This window comes from Pleurodeles waltl, chromosome 8 (assembly GCF_031143425.1).
Source record: "Pleurodeles waltl isolate 20211129_DDA chromosome 8, aPleWal1.hap1.20221129, whole genome shotgun sequence".
NCBI classification, from domain to species: Eukaryota; Metazoa; Chordata; class Amphibia; order Caudata; family Salamandridae; genus Pleurodeles; species Pleurodeles waltl.
The window spans coordinates 1,352,181,495-1,352,203,578 of record NC_090447.1 but is presented as its reverse complement, the minus strand read 5'-3'; the positions used below and the strand labels follow the sequence as shown (position 1 = coordinate 1,352,203,578).

Sequence of the window (22,084 nt, the reverse complement as noted above, 5' to 3'; positions counted from 1 at the left end):
TCTTGTCTGAGCTAGAGACCCAACAATCTCCAGAGGCCTCCTTGGAGATGACCTGCTGCATTGGACCTGCCTTCCTGGACCTGCAGCTGATCCTGCCTGAGCCCTGCTGGCCCCTGCTGGAGTGCGTTCCTGATCCACAAGAGGTGTCTTCCCAGGTCCTGGACCCTTGGCTGGCATCAGTTTATCTCCTGTGAAATACTTGTGTTTTGGGCTTTTTTGTAACCACAAATGGGTCAGTATGTGCCAAGACTCTGCTGCCTGTGACTGCCAACAACAAGAAGCTCCAGGAAACCCGACTCTTTGCACTACAACAACCGCCAGTGACTACCGAAATCTGCTGTTTGTGCTACTGCAGTGACAGCACACAATGCTCCCAGTAATGACCTTCCATGACGCTCAACCAGCTGTTTGTGCTACAGTGATGGCAGCCTGCACCACCCCGCCTGCTATTCAGCCATCCACTACGCTTTCCCTGCTTCTCGCTTCCTCCTCCACCATAAACTGGACTCCTTGAGCCAGACTTTGACAAGATAATTTTCTCAGCTGGACTAACCTGATCTCAGTACTTGACCCGTGCTCATCACTGTCTGCCTGAATTTGTGACTTTCCCCTGGTCTAGCATGACTAAATAACCACAAGTAGCATAGTGTGCTTTTAAACACTATACTTACCCAAAACAATGAAATTCAAACACTCCGGTTGTACTGAATGTTTTTATTTTCGTTTTGGTCTTATTTTATTTATTAGAATTTACTCTGGATTTATAAATTCGTTTTGTGATTTCTCTTGTGCTTTCACTTTATTCCCTGTTTGTGTGATGCATAAATACTTTAAACCTTGCCTCTAAGTTAAACCTACCTGCTTTTATGCCAAGCTACCAAAGTTAAGCACTGATTAATTTAGTGACTTTTGTAATTCACCCTCACAAGGATTGTGGTTGTTGCTTGGATAGGGTTTCACCTTTCTTAACCAATAACCCAAATTCTTACAGTACAATACACAAACGATTACTGTTAGAAATTGGGTCCCTAGTTGGCAGAGGTACACACCCTTGTCCAAGTAGGGACCACAATCCTAGTCAGGGTAAGCCACACAATCCACATTATCCTCTGCCCACCCTCTGGTAGCTTGGCACTGAGAAGTCAGGCTTAACTTGGAAGGCAAGGTGTAAAGTATTTGTGTAATAAATCATCCAGTAACACAGTGAAAATAACACAAAAATACACCACACAGATGAGACCTTTGGGTAGCCAGGCAGTTTCTCCTGATAGGTTGCAGGTTCAGGTCCAGAAGTGTCTGATTTGGTGGGGTCAGAGACCGTTTATATACCCCAAAATGCCTTTGAAGTGGGTGAGACTTCAAAGAGTGGTTTTGAAGTGCACAAGTTCCCCTTTCAGTACAGATCTGTCTCCCAGGGTCACAGTAGTGGGTTTGGCAGTCGATTCTGTGAGGGCAGGCCACTGGCCTTTGAAATGTAAGTGTCAGGCCCTCCACCGTTCCAGCCCAGGAAGACCCATTCAGTATGCATTCAGTATGCAGATGAGTTCAGGTGGGACTGAGTATCCTGTTTTTGTGGTTGTCTGGGTGAAATGCACAAGGAAGCTGTCAACCAGCCCAGCCCAGATGTTGATTGGAGACAGGCTGTAAGGGGCAAATGTTTTTTAAGTGACATTTCTAAAATAGTCATATAAAATCCAACACACCAATACACAGGATTTTCTATTACCATTCTGGCCATACTAAACATGACCTGGTTACCCCTTTCTGATCAGAATCTGCCACTCAAACTGTATATGAGGGCAGTCCTAATGCTAGCCTATGAAAGGAGCAGGCCTCACAGTAGTGGGAAATTAATTTAGGAGTTTTCCACCATCAGGACATATAAAACACACTTGTGCATGTACTGTCTTTTACCTACATAGCACCCTGCCCTATGGGTTACCTAGGGCCCACCTTAGGGGTGACCTATATGTATAAAAAGGGGAATTTAAGGTTTGGCAAATACCTTTAAATGCCAGGTCGTAGTGGGAGTGAAACTGCACACACAGGCCTTGCAATGGCAGGCCTGAGACATGGTAAAGGGGCTACGTATGTGGGTGGCACAATCAGTGCTGCAGGCCCACGAGTAACATTCAAGTTACAGGTCCTGGGCACATGTAGTGCACTTTACTAGGGACTTACAAGTAAATCAAATATACCAATTGGGAATGAACCAGTTTTAACATGTTTAAGGGAGAGAGCATATGCAGTTTAGCACTGGCTAGCAGTGGTAAAGTGCGCAGAGTCCTAAAACCAGCAAAAACAGTGTCAGAAAAGTGGAGGGAGGCAGGCAAAAAGTTGGGGGATGACCACCCTAAGGCTGTCAGTTCTAACAATTACGATCACACTGGACTGGCCAAAGAGGTCTTGTATCCCTATTTCTTTGCTGTTAAGCTATGAACCCCTATGGCTACTTCCAGCAACGTAATGTCAGTTATTTCACCTAAGTGAATCATATTACACCTAACTGGTTATGAGGGTAGTTCTGTATGTGTGAGTTTCAAACAGTGATTTACATTTTTTTTTTCTCACCAAGGTTCTGCAATCTTTAGTCGTGCAGGCAGAACTCATTGAAGTGGCCACTGCCTCGTGAAGCACCTTGTATAGACCCGCAACATCTTTCCACAGCCCCTTGAAACTGTGCTCACTGTCCTTCAGTGCCACCTGGCACTTGTTATAAGATTTTGAAATTGTCTGAAGTCGCGCAAAAAGGTTCATAATAGAAATCTGCAATTGTAGCCATACCCTAATCTCACAAAAAGAACACTGTTAGACCTGACAGCCGTAGATAGGGTAGATTTCCCCCCAACTTTTTATCTACCTCCTCCACTTTTTGTGGCCTTGTGTTTGCTGGTATTAGCACTCTGGAGCACTTTCCCACTGCTAACCAGTTCTAGAGTGTTTGTGCTCTCTCCCTTTAACATAGTAATATTGGCTTATCCCCAACTGGCATATTTAATTTACTTATAAATCCTAGTAAAGTGTTGCTATGTGTACCCAGGGTCTATAAGTTAATTGCTACTAGTGGACACGCAGCACTGATTGTGCCACCCACTTAAGTAGCCCCTGAACCATGTCTCTGAGCCGTTGTGCAGTTTTACATTGCCATGTCGACATGGTAAAATAATCCTTTTGCCAGGCCCAAACCTTCCGTTTTTATACATATAAGTAACCACAAAGGTAGGCCCTGGACAACCTAAAGCTCAGGGTGCAATGTATTTAAAAGACAGGAAATGCACCTTTAGGTTTTATATGTCCTGTTAGTGGAAAACTCCCATAGCTGTTTTTCCAGCGCAAGCTCCTCACATCTCTCATCGACAGCAGCCTCAACGTAAAAACGAAACTCCGCATTGCAGCTTCGTCACTCATCAGAACCTACGCATCGCCTTGACTGCGCAATGCATTCTCAACATTGGCCTCCTCATCACAAGCCCTGTTGACACGATCCTCAATGTCAGTGCAATAGGATGTCGCACTGCAGGCTCACTGCGTCTCGAAACTGATGCATTGCCTTGTCTGCACAATGCATCTTTGAGACAGATCCACACAATACTCTGCAACCAGTACTCAAGGTACCATGGTTCGGCGGGCCTAACTGGGTCCCTGTAGCAAGCCCATGCTACATTGTGGTCTTCCTGAAATTTTGTCTTTGTCCTTGTTCGGTGTGAACGAAGATCCCAAAGGCGCTTCTTGATGCCAAATTTACTTAAAAGTTTGAAATTGAATACCTCCAGTTCTGCTTATTGTATTTTTGTTGTTTTGGTCTTGTTTTATTTATTAAATACAGATCTAGTTTTCTAACCTGGTGGGGAATCTTTTTGTGTGGCGTTTTCACTTTGTTGCTGTTTGAAGTGTTGCACAGATACTTTACACATTGCCTCTGAGGTAAGCCTGACTGCTCTGTGCCAAGCTACCAGAGGGTGAGCATGGGTTAATATAGCGTTTGCTTGTGCCTTTCTGTGACTAGGATTGTGGTTGCTGCTTGACCAGGACTCAGACCCCAGTCAACCAACAACCAATTTCTATCATTGGGGATCAGCGGTAAGGATAGGACTGTGCAGTGCCATACAGTGATTTGGTGTACACTACCATTCAATACTTATGATCAATTTGAATTTTCAAACTCTCAGAGATTGGCATTTTTTTTTTATATTCCATCAAAACGATGTCTCTGGCTGCTGTACCTACAACCACAACATTGGAATTTGAGTTTGCCAGCAATGAAGGATACACTGTGGCCCAGCTCAGAGACTTCTGAAAGGAGTTTGGGCTCCTTGTAAAGGACACCACCTGGAAGGTGGAGTTCCAAAAGGCACTGAGGGCATTGGCAGAAAGCTCACTCTGTACTGAATGAAACCACAGCTGAGGATGATGAGCTGGAAGATGGCATCCCCTCGGAACCACCTACAATGGGTGAAGAGGGTGTGATCCTTGAATTGGAGCTTTCTGCCAGGGCAAGGAGCAGTGTCTGGAACTCGCAGAGAGGATGGAAGAGAAAGAGTTCAAGTTGCAGATGGCTAAATTAAAAATGAAGAGGGGTGAAAAAAAGCTGAAAGAGCCTTAGCAGAGAAGAAAATCCTTCTGGCTCATGACCTGAGACTGGAGGAGCTGGATATCAAGTTCACTTAGGCAGATTCCAGCAGTGATGTTGGCAACATACCAGCAGTACATGAAGGAAAGTTTGCATACCCAAGGATTTGGTGCTCAGTTATGTGGTAGGAGATGACATAGACAAAAGATTTTCTGCTTATGAGGTTGCACTGAGGACTCGGGTGGAGCATGGGGGGGTGGGGGAGGGCTGCGGAAACACATGCCTACTGTCCCAGCATCTAGTTGTCGGTAAGCTTGGAAGTTTGCTGAGGAGGCGGACCGCAAGGCTAGTACCAGGGTGTCCAGGAAGGTATCTCGTGGGACTTCAACAAAGATGGTCAAGATTACAACCAGAAGAAAGAGTGGAGGTGGGCAGAAAAACTTAAAAGTAAGGCGTTATGTAAGGGTCCCAAAAATAATTATCAAAAGAGGAGTGGTAAGCAGTCCCACTCAGATCCTAAGAAGAAGGAGTTCTTTAATTATAAGACAGGGAGGTTTGTAACCCAATGTACGGAGTGCTACATTTATGATCACTCCAAGGGCAGCTCCAAATGTCCCTAGAGGTCTTAGCCCCTCACTGGTGGGCAGACACCTGGGTTGGTAAGTGTAGCTCTCGGGGAGAAGATAGTCCCAATTAGCTTTGGGGAACAGACAGAGTGACCCTAGTTTCCCTGGGGAATAAGGAGATGGTGCCAAAAGCCCATATGCAGGCTGATACTTCCAAATATAGGCAGTGGCTCATCATCAATGGGCGATGGGTGGAGGCTCTGTGAGATACAGGAGCCAGCATGACTACTGTGAAGTGTCAGCTGGTGTCTGTAGAGCAGGCCCTACCGAGCACATTCCACCAAGTCATAGCCGCCGACAATCGTGAGAGCCTTTTACCGTTGGCTGTGGTTCCCTTTGAGTGGGAGGAGGTTTCAGATTCTCTGAAAGTAGCTGTGAGCCCTGCAATGCCTGTAGATTGGCTGTTAGGCAATGACCTTGAGCACACTGCCTGAAAGGAAGTAGAGTCCAGGTCGCACTTAGAGATTTTGTGATTGCCTGACTGTGTCTGTATGACCACATTGTCCATGGCTGGCCCTGAAGGGAGTTAAGGGCATCTGGAGCCTAGAACAATGGACCAAATAGCTGACAAGAAGGAGAGGGACAAGGGGCGTGGGAAACCAACCCTTGAAGAGCCCACAGTGGAGGTTGACGTGGCACCTGAGGAGGAGGCCCCCGAGCCAACCAGGGGCAAGTGTTCCTCTCCTGAGGGCTTGAGGCAGCAATCCCCAGGAAGCAGGTGACTTCTCTGGGGTTCATCTAATCTACTGGGAGGATGATCACCTATATAGTGGGCCTAAAGCTCCTGGTACTTCGTCAACCTATGTGCCAGTGGTCCCCCTGTGCTCCTGGAGCTTTCTACTGGGTTAGGCTCATGATATACCCCTGGCAGGACATTTAGGGCAAGTCAAGACCTAATCCAGACTTCTCTTCTATTGGCCCAGAATAAAGACAGACTCAGATGCATTCTACAAGTCGTGTCCCACCTGTCAGGCAGTAGGAAATCGGAGAAAAAACAAAAACCCCCTCAATCCCATTACCAGCAGTTGGTACCCCATTTGAAAGGGTGAGCATCAACATCATTGGACCGGTAGGCCTAAAGACAACCTTAGGCAACAGGTTCATCCCGGTGGCGGTGGACCATGCCACCTGCTACCCAGAGACCATCCCTCTAAGGTCTGTGACTGCACCTGTGTGGCTAGAGCTCTTATGGGGATCTTAACCTGTGTTGGTTCCCCAAGGAGAGATAGTGTCCAACAGAATCACTAACTTCATGTCTGCTTACATGTAGTCTATATGGGGTGAGTGTGGTGGAACTTACAAGTTCACCACACCCTGTCACCCCCAAAAACCAATGGTCTTGTGGAGTGATTCAATAAGACCCTTAAGAACATGATTATGGGCCTGCCTGAGCCCATGAGGTGTGAGTGGGACATCCTCCTGTCATAACTTCTCTTTGCCTACAGGGAGGTGCCAAAGAAAGTAGTGGTCTTCAGCCCGTTTGACCTCCTCTATGGCCACTCTGTTAGGGGACCTCTGAACCTTGCCAAAGAAGGGTGAGACCAAGCTCACAACCTACTAACACCCCTCCCCCCCAAAGCCCTGCCCCACCTCTTCCTCCCCAAGCCCCCACCCCCACCCCTCCCTCCACAAGGATGGGGTAATTTATGTGCCAGCCCGCCGCAACCAGATGTACTGCTTCTGGAAAGAGGCAAAATGCAGCCTTGAATCCAAACAAGAAGTCATGAAGCTCTGGTATGACCAGAAGGCCACTCTGATGGAGTTTTGGCCTGGCCAAAAAGTATGGGTGACGGAGACATTAGAGCCCAGTGATCTCCAGGACTGCTGGACCGGCCCATAGGAAGTAAAGGAGTGAACAAGGGAGTACACCTACTTGGTGGATCTCCATGCCCCTAGGAACCCCTTAAGGGTGCTCCATGTAAACTGCCTGAAACCTCACTTAGAGAGCTCCGAAGTGAGCATGCTCCTCGTAGAGGATGAGAGCGAACCTCTCCCCGACTTCCTCTCTGCCCGAGAGACCCTAGAGCAATAGAACAACTGTTACCAGTTACTGGGACAGTTTGCCTCTCTCTTCTCCTTCACCCCTGGACTCACTCACCTGTGCATTCATGACATTGACATGGAGACAGTCCCCTTATTAAAAACAACATTTACAGGTTGTCAGATAAAGTAAGGGCAAGTATCAAGGAGAAGTTCTCCAAGAGGCTGGCATTACGGGTGATTTAGCCCTCCAAAAGTCCCTGGTCCAGCCCTGTGGCCTGGTACCAAAGGCTGCCCCACCGGACCCCACTCCAGAACTCAGGTTCTGTGTGGACTACTTAGGACTCAGTTTTGTCTCCAGGACCGACACACTCCCCATCAGTACCTTTGATTTGATGTCAGAGTACTGGCAGATTGCTTTGACCAAGGGGACTAAATAGAGGTCAAAATTCTCAACAACAGAGGGCCACTTTCAACTTCAGTTAATGCCCATCGGCTTGAAGATTGCCCCTGCCTCCTTCCAGAGGCTGATGAACAGATCCTAGCTGGTAAGGAGGCCTTTTGTGCCACCTACCTAAATGGCTTCGCTGTCTACAGTTCCAGCTGGGAAGAGCAGCTGTACCACCTCTGTGAGGTGCTTCTGGCCCTGCAACAAGCAGGCTTGAATATCAAGACCAGTAAGTGCCAGATAGGACAGGGTTCTGTGGTGTACTTGGATCATCTGTTGGGTGGAGGCAAGGTGCAGCCTGTAGGAAGCTGACTCTGTATATGCTATATGAAAATGAGATATGGTGTGCACAGAGTCCAGGGGTTTCCCAGAGGCTTAACAGAGACTAAAGTAGATAATACTAATGCTCTCTTTTGTGGTAGTGTGGTCGAGCAGTTGGGATAATCAGAGGGCAGTGCAAAGCATTTGTTGCACACACACACAGGCAATAAATGAAGCACACACTCAATGACTAACTCTAGGCTAATTGTTTTTGTATAGCAAAAAAATATTTTGTGACTTTATTTCTAGAACCACAAGATCCAGTTTGCAGGTAAGTACATTTGCAGGTAAGTAGCAAGCATATGTATCAACACCACTTTGTTTCAATTTGGAAAGTTCTACGATTTTCATATAAATAGCAGTAATCTTTTTTAACATTTGACAGTGCAATTTTCAGACACAGTTCTGGGGGGGAAGAAAGGTTAGTACGATTTTGAGGTAAGTACAAGACTTACAGTTCCATTCTCCGGTGGTTAGGATGTACAAAGGTTGGGGTTCAAGTTAATCCTAAACACCCACCACCAGCATGGGGCTAGCCGGATGCAGAGGTCAAAGTTGCTGCAAGATTTAAAATGGGCTCCTATGGAGACTGGGGACACTCAAATCAGGCCTGTTTGCGGGAAAGTACCTGCGTCTTTGGAGGGCAGACCTAGGGTGTTTAGGTGAGCACTGGTTGGGGGAGGAGGGGTCACAGGTCAGCACCAAACACACACCCTCAGCGGCACTGGGGTGGCAGGGTGCAAACACAGCGTCAAGCTCCCAATGCTTTTTAATAGTGGGAACCGGGGGGGGGTCACATAGAGGCTGTGTGCTAGGTCCATGGGGTCGGTTACGGAAAACTACAGGCTGGACAGGGAGGAGGACCGCCTGCTGAACTTTCCTGGATCGGTGGTCGGATTCTCCAAGGCCAGGGAGCTGTGGGTGCAGTGGTGGGTGCAGTGGTACCTTTATGCGTCAGTGTAGGAGAGTTCCCTCTTTCTTGGCCTGGTTACCCCCCTTTGCTGCCTTTGTCGGTGTGTTTGACTGTGTTCACTGGGATCCTGCTAACCAGGACCCCAGTGATTGTGCTCTCTCCCTTCTAACTTGGTAACTTGTACCATTTTTCATCCCACATTTGGCATACTGGTGCCCCCATGTAAGTCCCTAGTATGTAGTACCTAGGGCATTGGGGTACCAGTGGATTCTGTAGTAGTTAGACTCTTTCTCTAGGCAAGACTGCAGGATGAAAGTACTTATGTTTGTAGGTGACTAGGCCAATACTACAACAAGGCGCAACTGTTGGCCCAACCCTCCCGGCTCACAAGCAGTACCTCACCAAAAACCAAAACAGTAAAAGGTTATTTGTGGCAGCCTTTACGGATGGACTCTAGTGCGACATCTCAGGGAAGTCGTGGGTAAATGGAGATTATCCTTTTCTCACATGTGCAACATGTCTCAGTCATACACAGGCAATGAAAGAAATACTGTGACGTTTTCAATAGGTTTTATTAACAAGACTGCAATTTACTGTAAAGTGCATGAGCTGCAACGATTAGGATAATGAACAGTGCAAGAAACAGGATGGTAAAAACTAGAGTCATGAATACAAAGACACCCACCATTTTGCATTAACATAAGCAGGTGTGAAATAAATCCTAGTACCCTAGCATGAGAAACCTAATCTCTAACCTAAAGAGAGCTAGGTGTGTTAAACCTAATCTGCCAGTACCATGTCCATGAGAAGAGCCCCCAACCCTCGTTACCTTGGAATGAGGTCTCTAGATCAGACTCCATGGGGACACGAAGGCTGGGGCTGCATCAAGGCGACATGTGGCATAGATATCATCAATGGCATCTGATAGGTATCCCTCTGATTATCTTGTCTATGTGAGATGTATTTATACAGATCTTGTAGGACCCCTGACACAGGTATGTTCCCAAACAATAGATAAGGAGGCATGCTTGGGGTGACAATTTTATGAACAATTCCCTGAAAAGGTACATTATATTACTGTCACACAAAAGTGGGAAAGTACATGATGTGAATACCTTCGTGTCTCATTTATCTTACACGCTGAGAGTGACGCCTTTACAGAGTGGCACTAATAATGTGAAACTAAAACATCTTCCTAACTATAAACATAGCAGCCATTTTGGAAGAAATAATTAGATAAATGTGCTAAAACAGAGCAGGCTAAGTAGGTTAAATATCTCTGCGTAACAGGGGCACAGATCTGCAAGCCAGAAGGCTTAGCAAGACTCCTGATTCCCATTAAAACTAAATAGGAACCACTGCAATCCCCATGGGCTGCAGCATGTATTATGCCACCCATGGGGAGCTCATGCAAAGTGTTCTGCAGGCCTGCAATTGCAGTCTGCGTGAAAGGGTGCATGCACCCTTTTTACTACAGCTCACTGCACCAGGTCACTTAAGTCACCCCTATGGCAGGCCCTCCTAGCCCAGAGGGCAAGGTACTAGTACCGTTGTGTGAGGGCACCTCTGCACTAGCAGAGGTGACCTCACAAACTCCAGTTCAATTTTCCTGGACTTAGTGAATGCGGAGACACCATTTTATGAGTGTACTCGACATAGGTCGATAACTATGTCCAGCTACATAATGGTAACTCCGAACCTAGGCATGTTTGGTATCAAACATGTTGGAATCATACGCCAATTCTGTTGCCCGTATTAGAAGTATGATTCCATGCACTCTGAAGGCTCCTCAGAGGACCTCCAGCATTGCTCCTACCAGTCTTTTAGGATTTTCCGGGTAGCCCAAGTTGCTCCCACCCCTCAGACAGGTTTCTGCCCTCCTGCTGCTTGAATAGCTCAAGCCCAAGAAGGCATAACAAAGGATTTCCTTTGGGAGAAGGGGATAACACCCTCTCCCTCTTGAAATAGGTGTTACATGGCTGGGGAAGAGTAGCCTCCCCAAGCCACTGGTATGCTTTGAAGGGCACATTTGGTGCCCTCCGTGCATAAACCAGTCTACACCTGTTCAGCGACCTCCAGAATCTGCTCTGGCGTGACCACTCCCCTTTCCATCACCACCCCAAGGGTGGTGCCCAGAGCTCCTCCAGAGGGTCCCTGGATTCTGCCATCTTGAATGCAAGGGTGGCAGGGATCTCTGGGAGCATCTGAGTGGCCAGACGAGGAAGGTGACGTCAGAGACCCCTTGTAGGAAAATGACACTGTTTGCATGGTTACCACCTCACTTTTTACCTTTTGTTGATGCTAGTTATGATTGAAAGTGTTCTGGGACCCGGCTAACCAGGCCCCAGGACCAGTGTTCTTTCCCTAAAACTGTACCTTTGTCTCCACAATTGGCACAGCCCTGGCACAATTGGCACAGCCCTGGCACATAGATAAGTCCCTTGTAACTGGTACCCCTGGTACCACGGGCCCTGTGGCCAGGGAATGTCTCTAAAGGCTGCAGTATGTATTATGCCACCCTGGGGACCCCTCACTCAGCACATGCACACTGCCTCACAGCTTGTGTGTGCTGGTGGGGAGAAAAAGACTAAGTCGTCATGGCACGCCCACCAGGGTGCCATGCCCACAACCCACTGCCTGTGGCATAGGGACGTCACCCCCCTAGCAGGCCTTACAGCCCTAAGGCAGGGTGCACTAAACCACAGGTGAGGGCATAGCGGCATGAGCACTATGCCCCTACAGTGTCTAAGCCAGTTCTTAGACATTGTAAGTGCACGGTAGCCATAAAGAGTATATAGTCTGGGAGTTTGTCAAACACGAACTCCACAGTTCCATAATGGCTACACTGAATACTGGGAAGTTTGGTATCAAACTTTTTTTTTAGCACAATAAATCCACACTGATGCCAGTGTGAAATTTATTGAGAAATGCACTCAGAGGGCATCTTAGAGATGCCCCCTGCATGCCAGCCCAACTGCTAGTGCTAGTCTGACTGGTCTGTCAGCCTGCCACTCCCAGACTAGTTTCTGGCCACATGGGGTGAGTGCCTTTGTGCACTCTGTGACCAGGAACAAAGCCTGTCCTGGGTGGAGGTGCTTCACACCTCCCCCTGCAGGAACTGTAACACCTGGCGGTGAGCCTCAAAGGCTCAAGGCTGGTGTTACAACGCCCCATGGCACTCCAGCTAGTGGAGATGCCCGCCCCCCCCCCAGACACAGCCCCCACTTTTGGCGGCAAGTCCGGAGGAGATACTGAGAATAACAAGGAGGACTCACCCTCCAGCCAGGACAGCCCCTAAGGTGTCCTGAGCTGAGGTGACCCCTTCCTTAGAAAGTCCTCCATCTTGCTTTGGAGGATTTTCCCCAATAGGATTAGGGATGTGCCCCCCTCCCTAAAGCCCTAAAGGGAGGAGGCACAAGGAGGGTGTAGCCACCCTCAAGGATAGCAGCCATTGGCTACTGCCCTGCAGCCCCAAACACACCCCTAAATCTAGTATTTAGGGGTGACCCTGAATCCAAGAAAACAGAATCCTGACGACCTGAACAAGAAGAAGGACTGCTGACCTGAAAACCCCGCAGAGAAGAAGGAGACTGCCTGTCTCCAGACTCAAAGAACCTGCAACAGTGATGCATCCAGCGGGACCAGCGACCTCTGCCGAATCAGAGGACTGCCCTGCAACCCAAAGGACGAAGAAACTCCTGTGGACAACGGCTCTGTCCAAACAACCAAGAAGAAACCATCTTTAAAGGGACTCCCACCTCACTCCTGAAGCGTGAGTCCCTAACACTCTGCACCTGACACCCCAGCTCGTGTCCAGAGAAATCAACACTGCAGCGAGAACCCCCAAGCGACTCCAACGCAGTGGCCACCCTGAGACGACCTCCCCGCACCCCCACGGCGACACCTGCAGAGAGAATCCAGGGGCTCCCCCCTGACCGCGACTGCTCGGTAACAAATAACCTGACGCCTAGAAGAAGCACTTCACCCGCAGCCCCCAGGCCTGAGAGGAACCAACTACCGGTGCAGGAGTGACCAGCAGACGGCCCTCATCTTTGCCCAGTCGGTGGCTGTCCCGAGAAGCCCCCCTGTGCCCTGCCTGCATCGCCAGAGTGACCCCTGGGTCCCTCCATTGATTTAAACGCAAAACCCGACACCTTCTTTTCACGATGCACCTGGCAACCCCTGTGCCGCTGAGGGTGTATTTTGTGTGCCTGTTTGGGGACCCCCCCCAGAGCTCTACAAATCCCCCCTGATCTGCTCCCCGAGGACACATGTACTTACCTGCTAGTAGACTGGAACCGGAGCACCCCTAGTCTCATAGGCCGTTATGTTATTTGGGCCCCTCTTTGACCTCTGCACCTGACCGGCCATGTGTTGCTGGTGCTGGGTGTTTGGGGTTAACTTGAACCCCCAACGGTGGGCTGCCTATGCCCCGGAGACTGAACTTGTAAGTGCTTTACTTACCTGATAAACTAACTTATATTTATCTCCTCCAGGAACTGTTGAATTTTGCACTGTGTCCACTTTTAAAATAGCTTATTGCCATTTTACGCCAAACTGTGTACATTACTGTTTTACCTCAAAGTTCTATATTTACCTATGCCACGTACCTTACAATTTATGTTCTTACTTGAATTCTGAATCTTGTGGTTCTGAAATAAATTAGGAAAATAATATTTTTATATATAAAAACCTATTCGTCTGGAGTTTTTTTTAGAGTTTGTGTTCCCATTTATTGCCTGTGTGTGTACAACAAATGCTTAACACTACCCTCTGATAAGCCTACTACTCGACTACACTACCACAAATAGAGCATTAGTATTATTTATTATTGGCGCTATCAACCTCTAAGGGGAACCTTTGGACTCTTTGCACACTATCTCCCATTTTGAGATCGTCTATAAAGAGCCAAGTTCCTACACCCCTCCTTGATAGGTGGTCACCTGGCTAAGTGACCAATTCGTCTTTCAGGGCGATTTAGGGTCTCTCTCTTGGGTGCGTTCTCAGATTCAGCTTGCAAGATGCCAGCAGGACTCCTCTGCAACCTTACTTCGACTTCTAGCCACTGGAACCGTGACTGGACCCTCCAGGAACCGACAATCTGCATCCACGACGAAGACTCTGCTTGCAACATTGTTTCCACGGCTCCTTCCAGCTTCTGCAACATTTCCCCGGCTGTGCATCCTCTGAGGTTGGCAAGACTTCAGCCTGCACGAGAAGGAAGAAGGAATCTCCCTTGGAGTGAAGGAGTCACTCTCCTGCATCCACAGGCACCAACTACAACGATGACCGGCTGTGTGGATCTTCTCTCATCTTGAGCTGCGTGGATCCTGCATCATGGGTGGTGGTCCGGAGTAGTCCTCTTGGTCCGCTGTGCCAGCTGTCCAACTTTGGTGGAGGTAAGCCCTTGCCTTCTACCGCAGGACATTACCCTCATGCACTGTGTCTCTTGCGGCTACCAAGGCTTTTTTGCGTCTCCTCCAAGGGACTTTCAGCCCCTGGCCCTCCTTTTTGCGACGCACACCCCTCTGCTTGCTTCTCCTGCGGCATGGGACCCTTCTCCAGTTGTGGTGCTTGAGCTCCTCCGTGACTCCTGGTTCCTTGTCCAGTGGGTCTCCTGTGGGGTCTGCCTCTTCTGTGGTCTCCCTGCCTTGCTTAGTGTCCCCATAGGACTCCCCCCATTGGTTGAGGCCTCCTGGACCTTCCTGGTCCCCGGCAGCTCCACTTTGGCTTCACTGCAACTTCTACCTTTGCTAAGGCTTGTTGGTGGCTTTTCCACGCCACTGAACGACTACAATCTTCCATCCGGCATGGGACGTCTACTACATCCTCCAGGAACTCTTCACCTGCTCCAGAGCTGCATTCCTGACCGTCTTCGTCACACTGCTGACCAACTCCTGCATCCACAGCTGGGTGGGTAGTAGTTCCTACTCCTCCTCGACTCTTCTTTGACTTCTGGACTTGGTCTCCTTCTTCCACAGGTCTTCCTCTTGAGGAATCCACCGCTGGTTTCTTGCAGTCTTGTCTGGGTGTGCTGCATTTTATTAATTTTCTTCCTCTTGGGATGTTTGAGGAAAATCCAGTAACTTACTTCTTTCTTCTAGTTTTCTATGGGGGCACTGTGGCACTTACCCTTGGGGTTTCCTAGTACCCCAGCACCCCTCTACACATTCCACTTACCTAGGTGGGGGTTTTGTGTTTGCATTCCATTTTTGTGGTATATGGTTTTGGCTCCCCCTAGGGTCACTATTGTCTAATTGCATTTGCACTGTTTTCTATCACTTTTTATGCCTATTGCGGATAACTAGTGTATATAGTTAGTGTGTTACTAACCTCCTATTGGAGGGTTGCCTCTCTAGTACTTTTGGTATTATGGCACTGAAATCTAGTACCTTTATTTGTGTAACACTGAGGGGGTCATTCCGACCCCGGCGGTCAAGGACCGCCGGGGCCGGGGTCGGCGGGAGCACCGCCAACAGGCTGGCGGTGCCCCGCAGGGCATTCTGACCGCGGCGGTTTGGCCGCGGTCAGAACAGGAAAACCGGCGGTGTCCCGCCGGTTTTCCGCTGCCCTGGGAATCCCCAAGCGCCGCCATGGGGGATTCCGACCCCCTCACCGCCATCCTGTTCCTGGCGGTTCCGACCGCCAGGAACAGGATGGCGGTGAGGGGTGTTGTGGGGCCCCTGGGGGCCCCACTTTGTATTTCAGTGTCTGCTTTGCAGACACTGAAATACGCGACGGGTGCCACTGCACCCGTCGCACATCCTCCACTCCGCCGGCTCCATTCGGAGCCGGCATCCTCATGGAGGGGTGTTTCCCACTGGGCTGGCGGGCGGCCTTTTGGCGGTCGCCCGCCAGCCCAGTGGGAAACCCAGAATACCCGCGGCGGTCTTTTGACCGTGCAGCGGTATTCTGGCGGTTCCCTCCAGGTGGGTGGCTCCCGCCGCCCGCCGGGGTCAGAATGACCCCCTGAGTGTTTTCTTTCATGTGTGTAAGTGCTGTGTGAGTACAGTGGTTTTGCATGAGCTTTGCATTTCTCCTAGGTAAGCCTTGGCTGCTCATCCACAGTTAGCTCTAGAGAGCTTGGCTTCTAGACACTGCCTACACTACACTAATAGGGGATACCTGAACCTGGTATAAAGTGTTAAGTACCTTAGGTACCCATTACACACCAGGCCAGCTTTCTTCATTCGGGAACCACCCGTCTGGATCTCTCGCGGTCAGAGGGTCTTCTGAATTTATGCTGCAGGCATCGTCGTGTTTGCCTGGAGGGGGCAACCAGGGTGGACAATAGTACAGAATCTCCTGGGGACCTGATCTGGACCGTTGGCCACCTGGACAGAGGCGTGGGGTATAAAGTGTGGAGGACTCGCGGATCCGGGGCAGTTCTGCAGTCCTTTGCTGTAGTCTCTTTCTGGACAGGGCCACTGTACATGGGAGATCTTGGTCCTCTGGGGTGCAGGCAGTCCTCTTGAGGCTTTTAAGAGGTCTCTGGTCCTGCAGGATGTGTAGCCTTTTTGTAGCAGGGCTTCAGAAGCTGGAGACAGGCCTGGAGTGCTGGGTACAAATCAGCTGGTGTCTTCAGTCTTCTCTGCTGGGGGTCAGCTTAGCAGTCCTTCTTCTTTCTTCTTGTCGTCTTCTTGAGGTCACCAGGAATCTGACGAACTAGGTTCAGAGGAGCCCTTAAATCCTGGATTTAGGGGCGTTACAGGGGTCAGTGGGCAGTAGCCAATGGCTACTGTCCCTGACGGTGACTACACCCTTCTGGTGTCCACTCCCTTTGGGGAGGGGGAAACAGACCTAACCCTATTGGTCCCTGTCCTCCAAACCAAGATGGAGGATTTTGCTTGGATGGGTGGGGACACCTCCGCTCTGGACACTTTAGGGGTGGTCCTATCTGAAGTGGTTACCCCTCCTTGTTTTTTCTACTTTTTTCCACCCTACTTGCCACCAAAAGTGGGGCTTTTTCTGTGTGTGTTGGGGGGGGGCATCTCCGGTATCTGGAGTGCCCTGGGACATTATAACAAGAGGCCTGAGTCATTGAGGCTCACCGCCAGGTGTTACAGTTCCTGCAGGGGGGGTGCACTTTGTTTCTGGCACAGAGAGCACAAAGGCTCTCCCCCCATGTGGTCACAAACGTGTCTGGAAGTTGCAGGCTGGCACAGACCAGTCAGTCCTGCACTAGAAGTTTGGTTAAAATACAGGGTGCATCTCTAAGATGCCCTCTGGGATCATTTTTCAATAAATCCATCACCGGCATCAGTATGGGTTTACTGTGCTGAGAAGGTTGATACCAAACCTCCCAGACCTCAGTGAAGCCATCATGGAGCTGTGGAGTTCGTAATGACAGACTCCCAGCCCATCTACTTTATATGGCCACACTGCACTTACAATGTCTAAGAATGGACTTAGACATTGTAGGGGCATATTTCTCATGCACCTATGCCCTCACCTGTGGTATAGTGCACCCTGACTTAGGGCTGTAAGGCCTGCTATAGGGGTGACTTATGTATCCCACAGGCAGTGGTTTGTGGGCATGGCACCATGATAGGGGTGCCATGTCGAGTTTGTATTTTCCCCCCCATCAACACACACAAGCTGCAATGGCAGTGTGCATGTATTTGGTGAGGGCCCCCCCAGGGTGGCTTAATACATGCTTCAGCCCTTTGGGATCTTCCCTGGTCACAGGGCCTTTGGTACCATGGGTACCTTATACAAGGGACTAACTGTGTGCCAGGGGTGTGCCAATTGTGAGAGCAATGGTACAGTTTTAGGGAAAGAACGCTAGTGCTGGGGCCTGGTTAGCAGGATCCCAGCACACACTGTCAAGTCAGTATCAATATCAGGCAAAAAGTGGGGGTGTAACCATGCCCAAAGGGGCACTTTCCTACACACTCCCTCCAGGCCAAGATTGAGACTATCATGGCTTGGTAGCCACCTAAAATGCAGTGATGCTGACGGTTCCAGCTTAGTGCTGGAAGTCTGCAAAATCCTCATTTAACTTGAGAGCAGTCTACAAAGAGTTAAAATTCTGTATGGATATGTAAGTAGTTTTTTAAGTTTGACAACCATTTGTCAAAGTCTAGTTTATTAAATGCTAACGTGTGGTTTCATGAATGTATTATGATTGTTCCTGGTTTTACTTTTAGCTATCCTGACAGAGATCAGCTACAATCAATTTACAGTGCATATTTGGAGCCTGTCATACATAAAAACTTGAAGAATCACCCGGCTTGGGGCCCTTTATCAAAAATACATCAGTTGGCAGGATCTATGGTCCAAGTATATGAGCAGGTAAATTGAGTTGTTTATATGTTAAATACTATGCAGATTTGAATGCATAGCTTTTCATGCTCATGAAAGCTTTGCTATCAATGTGTATCTTATGTTTCAACTTCTATGCTGCTGGTTTTCAGGGACGCTTTAAATATCGACTGGACTCTCTGAGGCTATTTACAAATTTATAAGCACAGTAAGAAGCATTATAGGGAAGTACTCTTTTACATACTATTACATACATTTGTGAATCAACCCTAAAACATCCATCTCCCTATTAGTAAAAGTGCTAAGAGAACTCATTACAAATTGCATATGAATATTCTCTGAAAATTCCCATTTCATTCACTTTTAGAATGTTTTGGGTCTAATTTACAAAGGAAGTAAGTGTACGTAAAAGAGTACTAAAGGAATACTACTTTGCTTAATTCAAAATGCATTTGTGAATAGACCACCATGAGTCCATTCTAAAAGCTGCTAGAGATAGCATCATGTTTGAAGGAACCAGTTTTTCCAGGCATCTGAAATAACAGACAAGAGTATCTGAAAATGATAGAGGACTTGTTTGGTTTGGATTTGAACTTTTTTTTTAACCTGCTCTTTCTATAGGGTTAGATGAGGAAGACACGCATAAGAATAGTGAGACAGATATTTTTATACCTATGGAAAATACTTAATCTGCAGTATTGTTGTATCTACAAAATTCTACTTTAGTTCACACTTCAATGGAGTCTGAATTCCTTCCGGCATATGCTCCAGTCAGTTTGCTGGAGTTGTGGGCGATTCTTTTGGTGTGGAAGGTTTATCTGACCTCCATCAAGGGGCGGCTGGTGCAGGTGCTCACAGATAACGCGACTGCTATGTGGTACTGCAACAAACAGGGCAGGTTTTAGTCCTTTGCCAAGAGACCCCGCACCTTTGATCCTGGCTGAATCATCTGTGGGTTTCCCTGGTTGTACACCACAAGATCTTTAAACAACCGAACAAACGAGCCCAGCTTGCATTGCCTAGCATATCACGAATAGCAGTTACACCTGGAGGTGGCCTAAGGCATCTTCTGACAATTAGAAGTTGCCTAGCTCCATCTAAGGGGTCACTCCACCAGGGCCAACGCTGCTACAACAACACTGGCATGCAGAGTACTTGTTCTGGATATAGCTTTTAGGCAGGTAGTGGGCATTGGTGCACATGTTCACGAAGCACTACTGGCAGTCATGTCTTTTGAGATGGTCATTTGGCCCGCTCCATCCTCAGAACTTTTTAGTCTGTCATTCCACAGACCCCCTCCGCCCCCCCAACTTGAGAGGTACTACTTTAATATCCATGCAAAAGGTGAAGAATCTGCAGTTACAATTATCCATCAGGGAAAAAGTTATTTACCTTCGTTAATGTGTCTGGTGGCTACTCTGCCTAACCACAGATTTCTCAATACCCTACCATCTCCTTGTTCTGTGATATGATCTGTTCCATCTAAAAAGATCCCAATCTAGAAATCTGCACACTGGTTCATTCAATTAGCTGATGAGCTCTGCTCCTGAGTGTGGATGGCTTCATGAAAGAAACTGATGTCAGCACAAATGATTGGTGCTTTATGTGGCTCTGTTAGTCCCTCCCAGAATGGAATGCCATTGACGCAGAGTCGCACAGCACCACCTACTGGAGCACAGGAGCACTGCTTTTCTAGATTCAGTCTGCAACTGGAGAAATTTACAAGATGAGGAATCTACGGTTAGCCTATCCACCAGGAAGCGCTTGACCAAAAGTAAGTAACTTGTTCTTCAGGAAGATGGATGCCCTTTTCGGTCCAGGTTCTTACACATGAGGTTGACCACTTGCTCCCTCTTCGTTATACTAATGCTGGCTTGCCCCTTAATCTTCAAATCATCATTGGCATGAATACTTTACCAGAGATGGAATTTGATTTCCCTCATTTTGTTCCTCCAGTTTTTACACAGATGTCAGCAGATCACAATGCTATTTTTCAGCAGAACAGATGATGTTGCTCGCCAAGTGAGTGATCAAAATCTTACCCATAGCAGAGAGATGAATGGATATTCAAGGTACCTATTGGTCCCCCATAAAGGATGGAGGGGGGACTGATAACAATTTTGGACCTCTGAGTATTGAACTCGTTTGGACCTCAGAGTATTGAACTAATTCCTCCAAAATTAGACATTCAAAATGACTTGCTCAGGTGTGTCAGGCCTTGGACCCCAATGACTAGATGATGTCCCCCGACCAGCAGGACCCATTCTTTCTCATGCTGATCCTACTGGCCTATAGGAAGTGTGTATGTCTTGTTGGGGGGGTGGAGGGTAAGGGGCGGAGTCAGACATTCAGCTGCTCTGGTCTGTACCAAGATCATATCAAAGGTCATGGCCAATCTTCCGAGGTTCATGATCCATTAATTCTCGTATCTCAGCAACTGACTGTGAAGGTGGGCTCGCTTTAGCAAATTTCAAACCACCTCCAGGCTTTGCTGTCTCTGCCATCTGCCTTGAGGTTTCCCATCAGTGTGCCTGCCATTTGGTTCTGCAAAAGTAGGGTGAAATGGGGCCTCCTCCCTCAGTCACCTGGAGGGTTTGCTCAGCATCAAAGCAGGTGAACTCAGCAGGTGTATTCTTGCTGATCACAAGTTGAGTCTACACCCAGAAGTGGCACATCTTATCTTTGGTCAGTGGGGAACACCCTTGGTAGACCTTTTTGCCACCTGCAAAAACACTTGAATGTCCGGCATTCTCTGCTGTGAAGGTTCCCCCTTCCTAGTCTTTTGCAAATGTGCTTCTGCCATTGATGCAATGGGTCCTGAAGAAAGGCCGGCTGGATCGAGCATAGCTAATCCTGTTAGCCAAGACTGGGCTCGGACTCTGAGTTGTTGACTTTTTGCATCCCATTCCACTTTCTCATCACAAGTTAATTTATTCGGGCTGCTTGGTTTGTAGGGAGAACAGATAGACCCTCTACAGGCAAAACTCATTTATGTTCTTCTAATTGTTTTATTCTTTACCTTGCAGTGCTTTGCTGTGGGTACGGTTAAAGTTTGCTTGTCTGCCCTCTTGACCTTTCTTCAGTTTCCTGATCAGCCTTCATTATTCAAATCACACACTCCAATGCATTTTTAAATAGTCTCACACGTTTACCTCAGCTCTCTTGATGCAGAAGTGGAATCTTAATTTGGTACTGATGTTCTTTGAGTGCTTCTTAAATTGTGCCCTGTGTTTGTTGACTTTGAAGCCTTTGCTCATCATTGTAATCACTTCTTAGTGTTACATCAGTGGGTTGTAGGCATTGTCTGTTCAGTCTTCATATGGTGCCTTGTTTCCTGATCAAATCGAATCATATCAGGGTTTATATAGCACAACTTCTCACCCGTAAGGGTCTCAAGGAGGTATTACATAGGACCTGTGCATCCTTTCTTCTCATGTTCTTCTCTATGCCACATCCCTTTAAGGAGGAGGAGAGATTATACCGCTTGGTCCTGTTGGTCCTGTGGTGGGCCTTTTGTTTCTACATTTCTACAGGTTTATACATTGATCTTATTGAATTTGCCTGACAAAGGAAGGAGAAAGAAAGGAGATACGGTTTAGAAGCTGTTTTGCTTTACTTTCGACTGAACCAAGATATACACACTGAAAGAAGTCAAAAAGATTCTCTGGAATGCACATCCTAATCTGAAGAAGACATTTATTATAGCTTTTTGCAAGGTTTGTGAAGGAAGGTTTGAATAGTAAAAAGTGTAACTTCAAAATGTGCAACAACATCAGACCATGATTAAAAAAGTCTTTAATCTATAAACAGCAAATATATACAGGCAAGGATACAAACACTTATATATTGATATATATATTCATATGCAATGCAAAGCAAATAATTAATAAAAATTCATCACCGTAGGGCCTGCGAGACGCTTCATCTTTCTTATGCCAGCAAGAAGACGACCCCTGGTCAAC

The 22,084-nt window shown here is 47.9% G+C and overlaps 1 protein-coding gene across 2 annotated transcripts in view; it reads left to right on the top strand.

The window, feature by feature from the left end:
* Positions 1 to 22,084, top strand: part of DYNC2H1 (dynein cytoplasmic 2 heavy chain 1) — a 1,541,159-nt gene that overhangs the window by 587,229 nt on the left and 931,846 nt on the right. For both annotated transcript variants that reach the window (XM_069202358.1, XM_069202357.1), the window contains exon 45: positions 18,008 to 18,152. In XM_069202358.1, coding sequence (XP_069058459.1) covers positions 18,008 to 18,152 — 145 coding nt within the window. The remainder of the gene's footprint in view (positions 1 to 18,007; positions 18,153 to 22,084) is intronic.